Raw genomic sequence first — 11,901 nt, 5'->3', positions numbered from 1 at the left:
TTATCTGTGAGTTAAAGCACCTGGGTAGACCTCACAACTTGCCTAATGACATCAAAAGGTTCAAGCCAGAGCGCTTGATTGGCTTCTCAAAGGACATCAGCCTCTAGTAATGTCAAGTGGAGCACAATGGGCCTATGTGCTCAACAGCTCCCTGGTCGCCCACAACTATAAACCTAAAATCAAGATATTGTAGAATTTTCACAAAGTTTAAAATACGGGAGAATGTAGCAAAAATATTGAACTGACTGAAATATAAAAAAAATGATACAGAGAATATTTAAATTATGTTATATCATTCAAGGTGGATTTTAAATACATGACATATCTCCTTTATATAATGTAATAGTAGAAAAAAAAATTTTCTATTAAGTTGAAAGTATTTATTTAATTTTTATAAATATAATGAAAAACAAAACAATATATTTGGAAACCATCATTTCCCCACTCTTTGTTCACATTTACTGTACTTCTCTAAATTTTTCAAAAATATAGAAAAGTTGACATTCTTAATGGCATCAACTTTGAAAAATTCAGTTAATCTTAACTGCCATGGTGGATACTTAGAAATATTAAATTTTTTACTAAATATTAGAGCCATATCAGGATCTGGAAATTCATATTGTTTTAAAAGATAGTCACTGATAATTTCTGTATTAATGTCTATTTCTTTGCTTAATGCAAAGGTCCTTATGAGTTTAACTATACACTGTCTTCCATCTTCTTCTGTTAAGATTTTAACATGAATTTTATGGCCTGTAAAACCATTTTTATGCTGCATTCCCGATTGAGTGTGCCATATTATGTTGCAGTTATCTAGTTTATTAAAATTCACTATTTGCTGTAAGTGTTCTTCTTGCTTTTTTAAATTACCTAAAAAGAAAATAAGATAAATGTGGGAATACATTTACTTAGCTATGAAAAGTGTTGTGAAAATAACAAAAACAACTAGCAAATATATTGGTATCAGAATAATGTACTTAATATTTAATTTGTAGAAACTTTGATTTCCAAAATACAAAATTATATTTTACCTTTATCATCATAAAAACTAATAAATGGAATTCCAGCAGTTAGGCACCAAAATATAAGATTAGCTAAATCATATAGTGAATACTCTTCTAAATCCAGTATTATAGTTAAATGTAGAGGCTTTTTTGATAAATTAAACAGTCTTTTCTGTAACTGGTCAGGTCTATCATTGTGATTAAAATTGGAATATATAATCCTAATTGCTAATTTCGATATAAAAACAGATAATCTCCAGAGATAATAAAATATTGTGTATAAAGTATGTATTAAAATGTACACAATCTTATAGTGATTTAATACCGGCATTTTGATCTTGCTTTTTTAACAATAGAATTTACATTATGATGTAAATTTTTTTTGTTATTATGATTTAGCACCTGACAAACCTCATGATTTGCGCTATTCCACACCTCACTTTACTCATTGAACGACTGAATAAGCGTACTGTGAAAACCATAGATAACCTTTATATACGGAGGTGGTTACCAACTCAGCTTAAAATTTTTAATAATACGTTAAACAATTTTTTTATTGGTTTCAAGCTAAATCGTTTAAGTGTACAATCATGATTGGTTATATTACTGATACTGATTAAACCTTTACATATGAAAAGAAGAAGTGCCACGGACTTAGTTATGGTGAATGGTCTCGATCCTATAGTATATTTTAAATTTGGTTGATATTTTCAACATGGCTGTGACTATTCACACGTTCCCAAGGAGACACGGGCACACGGATGATTTAAAAATCCGTGGTAATTTTTAAAAACTTGTGGTATCTTATTTATTACTGAATTTATACGTGTCTTGTATACTTAAAACTTTAAAAGCCAGTTTCTTAAGTAGTTGTTAACTTGGTTTGAAAAGCAAATAAACTATTGATGATTTATAATAATTGTAGGCAATTCGTCGACTGGTTAAAAATTTTTTTCTTGCTAAAAGCCAACATTTGTTGGAGAAATTTAAAATTATATGTTTCCTACGCTCAAGCCCGTGACACCCGTAATACAAACCGTTGATACCTTTAATATAAACCTATGACAACTGTGATACAAACTCTTGACAGGTAAAACATTATCTTATAACTTATCATTTTTCTGTTACAATCTTGTACATGCCATTCGGCTTGTTCCGTTTTTTTTTTTAAATGGCATGTTACAATTTATAATTTGTCTATTTTTAATTCCGTGCAAACGTTAATTTTTTAATACCAAAAAAAATGGGAATTACAGTAGGTCATTTCGAGTAACGTTATTTGACACGTCGGTCATATTATCGTGGTGGACAAACAAAGACTATTTCATTTGTGTATAGAGAATTTATTCTTTCGAGTGCTTTTTTGATTGAAGTGAATAATAAATGAATATCTTTTGCCAAAAAAAAACGAAAATAGAACACCAATATAACCATAATTTTAATGTAAATAATGCAATAATTGTTGCTCGTGACAATATAGTGGCTGGTAATGACGTCATGCCAAATTGACCTATTAATTATAAATAATCATGTAGATTTATGGTATTATTTCAATCACACTGTATTTTGAATTTCAAATGATTAAATCTTGAAAATGAAATCTGCATTAGTATTGGATAATTGATGTGAATTGAAATGATCAGATGTGTATGAAGTTGTGCATAGCCTAATTGTTCAATTTAAATAGTATTTATTTGTCTATTAGCTATTTACATTTTTGTGCATTTAAAAGTTATTATTTGTTGCGAATTGTGCTGTCGTGTTTACTTACTCAATATGAGAAAACGAGTAAAAGCCTGCTATGTACCAGGATGCACGAATAAGCAAGCGATAAGGTGAGAGTAAAATTTACTATTTATCAACATGAAAATATTTAAATTGAAATCAAGTTCATATCTATACGAGAATACTCTTTTCTTCTTACTTCATTAATTTGTATTTAGGAAATCATTTTGTTGAATGGTTAAATATGTTGAATGATTTTATCCTGATTTTACTTTTTTATAGACATTCCATCCTACAAATGAAGACGTTTGCAGAATTTGGTTGTAAAGAATAAATAATCCCAAGTTAATGCTTACAGTATTATCATCACATAGAATATGTGACATTCATTTTGAACCAATTTGTAGAAACCCCAATGGCAGGTTAAAAAAACTTTCACTGCCAACTCTACATTTATCTGGTACTATGACAATAAACTTCTTATAAATCCTAGAGAAAAGTTATGCAGAGGAAAAGAATTGCTATTTCCTCCAATAGTCAATGTCCCAATTTATAAATCATTCAATAGAAGCTCAAAATATACAGGATCAGATCTTGTCACTCCTTATGTGGCAGGTTCAGTAGTGAAGAAATTATTTAAAAGTCTCAAATGCCACTTGTGTAAAAATATAATATTGTCAAACGAATTAATTAAGGCAAATTCATCAATATATTCTAGGGAACATAAAAAAATGTTTTATGTGCGCCTTCAGCAAAATTATGTGATATTTTTAAAAGCTTTTCTGATAAAATCTTGGAAAGATTGCCCTAGTTAATCAATCCATTAGGCATAAAGAAACAAATATTTAGTTTGGAGAATTTGACAGACATTTCCTCAATATTTTGTTCAGATCATAAGGATTATGTAAATATGTTTGTTAATATTAATAAAATTTTGAAGGACAAAGGTCAACAATATAAAGAATCCGATGTTGTGATGAATATGGCATATGTTAAATATAGGGAAAGCTGCAAGAAAGACAATGGTAAGCATTAATTATCCATGGTTATAAAATCAGTTTTTTATATACCATTGTATGTACCATGTACAAACAAACATTTTTCAAACACTTCAGCATCTCACTGTTGACATTCTTAAGTCTGCTAAAGTCTGAAGGAAAATTTTTTGTTTGTGGATATAGTTATAAAATGTCAAAAACAAAATAAAAATTATAATAATCATCCTGTGTTTCAATATTCCATCTACCTACATCTTATATAAACCATTTAATTTTGAAATTTATATGGTCCGACCTGGTTGTCACATAAATTGTAAATGGAAACAAAATATTTTACAAAATATTTCATTTAATTTCAGGTACTTATATTTTCTTGTAAACAACAATATTTGAATTTGAAATGTTAGCAAAATGAAAGTATTTTGCGTAATATTTTTGTTTCATTGACAATTTGATGCGACAACTTGCTTCGAGTATTTAAAATTACTCGAGTTATTTTCAAATTTCCCGCGAAGTTAGCATGGATATGAACCTTATATCAAATCTATAGAAATCTTTTTCTTGGTATGGAGCCAATCCGAGAGATGTCGCTAAAATCGAACTTTGTCGTCAAATTTTTATACAGAGTGGCAGATCTATCGAGTATGTAATCTTTGTAGACGATCATAGATAACTTAGAAAAGAGCTGATAACTGAGGTAATTAATAGATTTCTGTGGTTTCGGTTATTTATTTTAGTAACCCTTTAGAAATATGATCGTGTAGTAAATAGCTGTACCTATAGTATATGGTATAATTTTTCTGAAATAATTCAAATAACCATGGACCAAAAAGTTGTACCAGAAGTAAACTTACAGCATGATTTATATTTACAAGAGATTGAAGGCATAGATGACTACTGGGGTCCAACATTCAGGTATTCGTATAATTTTCTTCCACCTTTTTTTTTCATTAATACTTCTATTTTAGAGCAATTTTTGATAACGAAGAACACATTGAGTTTAAACAAAAACTAAATGAACGAATTAAACACCATGACAAAGATATTGAAAGGCTGTGCAATGTATATTATCAAGGATTTATAGAATCCGTTAAAGAGCTATTAGAAGTTAAATCTCAGGCAAACAAGCTGAATGTAAGAATGCACAGTGACTATCCATATAGCAATTGAAGTTTGTTGTTTTAGAGCCAGGTTATAACATTGGACAAACAAGTTCATGTTGCTGCAGAAGGGATAACAAAGTCTGGATCAGAATTATTGCAAGCTAGAAAAGTTCAGAGTAATATAGCTGTAGTCATAGCTCAACTTAATTTATGCTTACCTGTTTTAACGAGTTATTCTAAGTTACAGAAACAGATTGCAGACAAAAGGTAACAAAGGATTTTAAATACTGGAATCATTGCACAGTGTACAGCAAAATAACTTCCTCTTTTCAAAACTTCACAAAACCTATTATATGAATAAAAAACTCTTTACTTTTTATAAAATATATCTAAAGTTTTGTTTTACTTAGTTTTTACAATTCAAATTAGGTATCCATAGGGCTGTCTTTCAAGACCAGGGGGTTCTCAGTACACAAGATTACATGATCTTTTCAAAGAACGAAATAAATTCGAACAGCTTCATCAAGTTATGGATAATATTTAACATACAAAATAAATTTATGGAGTGATCCCCCCTGCTTGATATACTGATTAAACTCTTTTCTAGCGTTTATCATGATTCTCGTATTGTTACCAATTGGTTCTTAGATGCTAGTCTTTAAACCAGTAGATCAAATTCAGAGCGCACTTGCCAAACTTTAGATTCCTCTATCATGACCAGACAGGATCGTCTTTACGGTCCATGTTGTGAAGGATTTCGTAACAATTTTTTCAGAATAATTAATATGTTATGTTTTGCAGATATTACCCGGCTCTCAAAACACTTGAAGAATTAGAACATTTACATTTACCCCATGTTGCAAATTACAGATTTTCAAAGCAACTACAAGAGAATATTCCAAAGTAATGGTAAAAACAAAACTAATCATTAATTATTTATTCTATGAATTATTTTAGATATCGAGAGAAAATTGAAGCTGCTTCGATGTCTGATTTGAAAGATTTTTTAGAAAACATAAGAAAATTTTCTCCTAAAGTTGGAGAAGTGGCAATTAAACATGTAAGTTATACTAGTGGATTATATATTTAAATAATTATTTGTATTAATTTCAGACTAGTGAACAATTAGCAAGTGATCCTACTGTGGTAGGTAGAAAAAAGAAAAGAATAGCTCCACAACCACTTGGTGAGTGATTCATAAAAATTGAATTGTGATGATAAAACAAGTTTCAGAAACTTCCGATTTCTCAAATATATTATTCATAAATTGATGTTACATTTATTTTTCTTGGACTAGAACTAGTATTAGGATAATTTAATTTTTAATTGCTGAATTACCAAACAGGTCAGTCTTTAGATGAGGACCGAAGTGCTCAAGAATTAATAGACTTTTCACCAATATACAGAGGTTTACACATTGCCCATGTACTAGGAAGATCCTCAACATTTGAAACATATTATCGAGCAGAAAGAACTAAGCAAGTTAGGTTAGTTCTACAACCACCAACAAATATGGTAAGTACATAGACCATTGTAGTAATTGTGTTTTTAAATAAGTTATGAAACTCCATTATATCAGGATTATTTTAAAAGTTAACTCGGTACAAAAATTTATATCTTTTTATTATGTTCAGCATGAATCTGAAGCAAGCTACCGCTCCTATATCCATGCAATTCTTGGTTTCTTTATCCTTGAAGACCATGTTCTAAATACTGGTAGAGGTTTAATTACAAGAGCGTTTTTAGATGAAATGTGGTCCATGGCATTATCCAAAATTGTTACAGCTCTCCAAACAAATTCAGTAAGAAAAAAAATAAAATTCTTTGTTCGAGATTACAATGTGTATATTGTGTAATATTGTAAAATTTTCAGGCTTATTGTACTGATGCTACTTTAATCCTAAGAATAAAAGATTTGATAATGTTATTTTGCACAACTTTGAGAAACTATGGTTATTCTGTAAAACCTCTGTGGGAATTGGTAAGAGAATTGAGAGATCATTATACGGAAGTATTGATGCAGAGATGGGTCCAGGTGTTTAGAAAAATTTTATCAGCAGAAGATTTTCAACCAATCAAAGTAAGTATATTGAAGCTCCAAATTCAATATAACTCACTCACTCAGTTTATGATGACAGGTAATGTTTTATATCAAATTTTCAAATTGTGAAACAGCCAAATGGAATAAATTCATTAATAAATAAATAAGATAAGAAATACGCTTAGACACGTCGATTTGTATTTTTAAAAACGAATTTCTTATAAAAAAATTATACAAAGTGTTTCATGTTGACAATGGCCAATACCAATTTTCTTATGTTTAATTGCAACTCCCTGTATAATTCTGATCGGAAAGCAGCTGTTCAACATTAACTACACATACACCTAATATTATTGTTCATCATGTTGTAGGTGGAGAATCAAGAAGAATTGAATGAGGTATTATTGTCTTTTCCATGGGAAGGAGATATTCCAGATGATATAAAATATCCTTATAGTTTTCCTTTTTCAAGAATGGTACCAAAAATTTACAGAGAAGTTAAAGAATTCATATATGCTTGCGTAAAATTTTCAGAAGATCTGAATCTTAGGTAAGTTAAGTCGCAAAAAATACTTTTATCCCGAGTTAAGTGATAATATATTATTTTTAGTCAAGTAGAAGTTGACGAAATGATAAGGAAATCAATGAATTTACTCCTTACTAGAACGTTCAATGGATGTCTCTCATCAACATTTAGAAGTCCTCATGTTAACTTACAAGAAATTATTCAAATTATTGTCGATACGGGTTATTTAGAAGAAGCAAATATCTACCTAGATGAATTCATTTCAAATATAACAGGGTTAGTTTATTAATTTCTTTTAGTTGAATTTTCAGTTTATATATTTTTTTTTCAGAGAGGAGTCACGAGGTGCAAATTTTGGTCTTGTTCATGGACAATCGGCTCTTTTTTCAGTATCCCGGGAGGAAGCCGTGAGACAAATTTGCGAAAAATTGAAGCAAAAGTTGGACGAATTTATAGAATTGGAAAATTACGATTGGCTGTTAGTAGAACCTAAAGGACACGCTTCCAGTTATATATCTGATATTATAGCATTTCTTCAAACTACATTCCAAAGTTTTACAAATATACCTGTAAGTATTCTCAAAATCACATAATCGCTTTTTAGAACATGTTTTATTACAGTTAGAAGCCGCCCAAATTGCTTGCAAATCTGCATGTGATCATATAGCAAAATCTTTATTTGCAATGCTTATGAATGAAGAAATTAAACAAATCTCGATGGGAGCCCTTAACCAACTCAATTTAGATTTACTACAATGTGAACGTACGTAATACTCATTTGATAAACTAAGATGACATATTTTGTATCTTCTACTCGTTCTGATAGCATTACTTCCTTTTTTAAAATGCTCGCCATGGGCAGTGCTGACACAGTTCATTTGCAATCATACATCATACAGGTCATACTTTTCAATCATTCCTTTCCTTTCTTTTCAATGAACATCTTTTCCATCTATACAAGATAGCAATATTGCAGAAATTTTTTGAATGTGACTTCATTTTTTAGAGGAAGGCAAGTGCAGTTTTTCTAGAAGCCATTTCCAGTGTTTCTCCTAAAATCCCAAAGTGGTATATAATTTACTCAAATTGAATATTGATTCCTGGTCTTATAAAAAAATTACAGTGACACTACTTTTCGAGCGATTTGTTAACTTGTTACAGAATTTTTTTTCCTGCGGTTGGATAAGTTATGACTTCCACCGCAAGGGGTTAAAATAAGACTGTTCTAATGGCATACACTGCAAAAGCATTGATGGTTGTTATGAGAAATCACTACCAATGTAATGCCTGATACACTGGCAAATGTTAGTATTCGTCTTACTCTATACATGGAGATTAGGAAATCTCAAATACTTGATTTGATTTTCAAAAATAATTAAAAAAACTTAGAATGAAAAGTTTGTAATGCAAATAATAAGTTTATTAAAGTGTTCAAAAAGGAAGTTATGCCGACTCAGATTATGTATTTAAAAATCAACTTATTGAATTTAAATTTTTGTTTTTGTAGAATTTGCAGCTTCTGAACCAGTGAAAGATTTACCAGAAGGAGCACTGCTTTCATATTTTGAGAGTCTTAGAGAAATTTTAGATTTATTCATATCGTGGGATTGGCCTACATATTTCCATGATTATGCACAAGACACTAGTAAATACTCTAAAGTAAATCCTGATATTGCGATAGTACTCTTAGAAAAGTAAGTGTTTTCTTTGCAAGGTACGGTCTGATATAAAATATTTTTTTGTGATTGTGATTAGCATTGGTAATCTATTAATCATAAATTCCTCATTATGTAGCATATGGCAATATTTTATGTAAAATTATCAACTGGTCATATAGGATTTGTTTTATATCAATTGGATCAAGAGGAGGGTACAGTTGTGACTGGATTATACCCTCTATCCGCCATTTGGCTGATGAAAGAGTTTACTAGGCTACAAGGCATATTTTAGTGTTTTGAACGCTCCGGGCAAAACAAAAGTTGTCTTCCTATTATACAAGTATATACAAATTGATTTCAAATAAAACAAACAGCAAAAAAACAACTACACAATAAAGAACTGTATAAAAAATGTATTTATTGCTTGTTAAAAAAATGAAGATCAATTTTAATTCATGAAACCTAAAAGGATAATGAATGTAAAAAAATACTCTTTATACTGGAGCTGTTAGTTTATAGGAGAACCGTAAAAAATCAGCATATTGACAAGGGATGAAGGAGTGCGTTTGGAGATGTGGAATTCATTTTGTCTTTGATGGTAATCGGGAGAAAGGGATTAAGTTACTTTTTTCTTAGGTTTTCATGAAAGAAGACATCTACAAGTGATGTGAACAGATTGAAATTGACATAAACTAAGACAGAAGTAGGTTTTTTATAGGTAGATATTTTCATGGAGTATCTTCATGAGACCGACTTGTCTTCATACGCTGCCAGGAGTGATGGTTGATAATTCAGTTTACACAATACTGCATTCAATCAATGTATGTATATAAATGTAATAATGGAGATCAACACGACATAATGGCCATTGAAAGAGGTCGTCTTAATGGTCATATTGTTGACAGTTATAACTATCAGTCTACTTTTGTAGGAGACACTTTTCTCTCCCTATTTTTTCAACAGTTATGGTTGAATTTAAAATATATATTACTTTCATGTTTGTCAAGTTTCAATTCTCCCTCTATAATAGATAGCAATTTTTTGCTCAAATTCATTATATTTTTTAAAATTAAGAAATCAAATTTATGACTTAATTTTGGTGAAAAGCTGAAGTTTATATTTGAATATTTTGTAGATTAAGAGAAGGTGACAAGAAAACTATGTTTACGGTACTGAAAAAAAGTGAGAGAGATAAAAAGAAACTTCTTGATACAGTTCTCAAACAGTTAAGACAACTGTCCCAAATACCACCAGGAAAATAATATATTGCATAATAGTCTTTCTTCCCAGTAAATATTTTTATTCTATACAGATATTATTTAAAAACATGTTAATGGTTCGAAAATAAATTGTTTTATAAAAGAAACCTTTTTATTTGACTAACTATAGGCATATATACTAGATTGGGCAAAAAACGACTTTTTTTAAGGATACTATTAACATGATGATGAAAAAAATATTGTGAAACGCCCCTTAATATTGTAATCAAATTTTCACAAAATTTTTTTCATTAAAAAGTAAAAAGAATAATAAAAGTTCATTTGCGTAGTCTGAAGTAAACTAGTGTTTTCTTCATATTGCAAGTCTACACTTTACCATCACAATTACTCAACTATTCTATTGGAATAGAATAGAATTGAGTACTTAATTTGTAATTGTATTCAATGCTGTAAAAACAAGTATGGCTTTCTGTACCAGTTTCTAAATAAAAACCATGAAATAATTTGCAAGACTTTTATTGGCATTTCTATGTACAAGTTTACATTAACATATTTTCAATTTTTCTATGAAATTGACAAGTTCTCAATCTGTTTAATCAGATCAGTATGCTTGAACTTATCTGGCTCTTTAGTAAACACCTCTAGCAATTTTTTCTTTTCAGGGTCGTGTTGTACATAATACATTTGAATTTGATTTGCCAGACATTGTGCCTCCTGTGCATTGATAATATTTTTATCATACTCTCCTCTCATTAAAACTAGTCCTTTAGTATCCTTATATTCATCATAATGAGTGATAGTTAAACACTCAGGGGCATCTGCTTTATGAACTTGATAATATAATAGAGGTGTGAAGTGAACAGTATTCTGTGCAAATTGACACATAATAAATTCATAACCTTGGGAACGAGGCAGAGCAAATAAAAAAGTAGGATATTTTGCAGCATTTTCATTTAGTTTTATATAATCTTCCGATGGTATTGTTGCTGCAATGCAATGCTCTTTTTTCCTATGGTATTCTTCCCAAATATATTTTATTTCTTCGCTGTTTTTGGTTTCTATTAAATCCGTTTTCATTATACTATCCAATTTTTCTTGTTTCAATTGCGTAGGTTCTAACAACTTTTCTTTAGGTTGTAACAATTGAGAGTATTGTCGATTGGGTTGTTCAATAGGGTCCGCTTTCTTTTTTTTATTCTTATTGGCATTTTCCAAGCGTACCTTTAACTCATTTGGATCTTCCTTATGTAATTTTGCGATTTTTTCAGCATATTTATCATAAAACGGATTTCCCTTTAAATCATCTAGGACTTCTTGTAGATTTCTCGGAGTTGTCATTATAGGTTTACTCATCACTCTAAAAGATGCTTTGTAAAGAACATTACGCATTAAAGATGTTATATGCATTTCAAGCTCAACGTTTACACGATTTTAACCATAATTTCACTAAATTAATAGAGTAGAAAAACAGAATTAGGTTCCAACCTATATAAAAATTCTTCGTTTCTATACGAGGGATTCCAGTAGACTATCTAGCAACGTTGACTATTGAATTAATGTAATTAGCCATAATGAAAAAAAAAAGAGGAAAATCTGACAGATCATGTCATATATCAAGATTAGGTT

General features: G+C 29.9%; 3 protein-coding genes across 3 annotated transcripts; 1 reads left to right on the top strand and 2 right to left on the bottom strand.

Moving 5' to 3' along the window:
• Positions 1 to 358: 358 nt before the first annotated feature.
• Positions 359 to 1,631, bottom strand: LOC130444169 (uncharacterized). The gene is made up of 2 exons (XM_056779216.1): positions 1,032 to 1,631; positions 359 to 870 (listed from the first exon to the last, which is right to left on the bottom strand). Exons 1-2 carry the CDS (start codon positions 1,333 to 1,335, stop codon positions 434 to 436), a joined length of 741 nt encoding a protein of 246 aa, XP_056635194.1. The 5' UTR covers positions 1,336 to 1,631; the 3' UTR covers positions 359 to 433.
• A 2,743-nt stretch (positions 1,632 to 4,374) lies between these two features.
• LOC130444639 (exocyst complex component 6) lies at positions 4,375 to 10,780 on the top strand. Its single transcript, XM_056779890.1, has 15 exons — positions 4,375 to 4,642; positions 4,696 to 4,861; positions 4,913 to 5,097; positions 5,632 to 5,733; positions 5,788 to 5,890; positions 5,944 to 6,016; positions 6,176 to 6,345; positions 6,465 to 6,632; positions 6,704 to 6,910; positions 7,243 to 7,421; positions 7,482 to 7,673; positions 7,729 to 7,966; positions 8,019 to 8,160; positions 8,905 to 9,091; positions 10,191 to 10,780. The coding sequence occupies exons 1-15, from the start codon at positions 4,548 to 4,550 to the stop codon at positions 10,315 to 10,317; spliced, it is 2,334 nt and encodes a 777-aa protein (XP_056635868.1). The 5' UTR covers positions 4,375 to 4,547; the 3' UTR covers positions 10,318 to 10,780.
• Positions 10,776 to 11,895, bottom strand: LOC130444643 (ATP synthase mitochondrial F1 complex assembly factor 1). Its single transcript, XM_056779893.1, has one exon. It carries the CDS (start codon positions 11,680 to 11,682, stop codon positions 10,840 to 10,842), a length of 843 nt encoding a protein of 280 aa, XP_056635871.1. The 5' UTR covers positions 11,683 to 11,895; the 3' UTR covers positions 10,776 to 10,839.
• Positions 11,896 to 11,901: the final 6 nt, after the last annotated feature.

Source organism: Diorhabda sublineata, chromosome 5 (genome assembly GCF_026230105.1).
Source record: "Diorhabda sublineata isolate icDioSubl1.1 chromosome 5, icDioSubl1.1, whole genome shotgun sequence".
Taxonomy (NCBI): Eukaryota; Metazoa; Arthropoda; class Insecta; order Coleoptera; family Chrysomelidae; genus Diorhabda; species Diorhabda sublineata.
The sequence above is the reverse complement of the archived record's forward strand: the minus strand, read 5'-3'. Positions and strand labels throughout refer to the sequence as shown.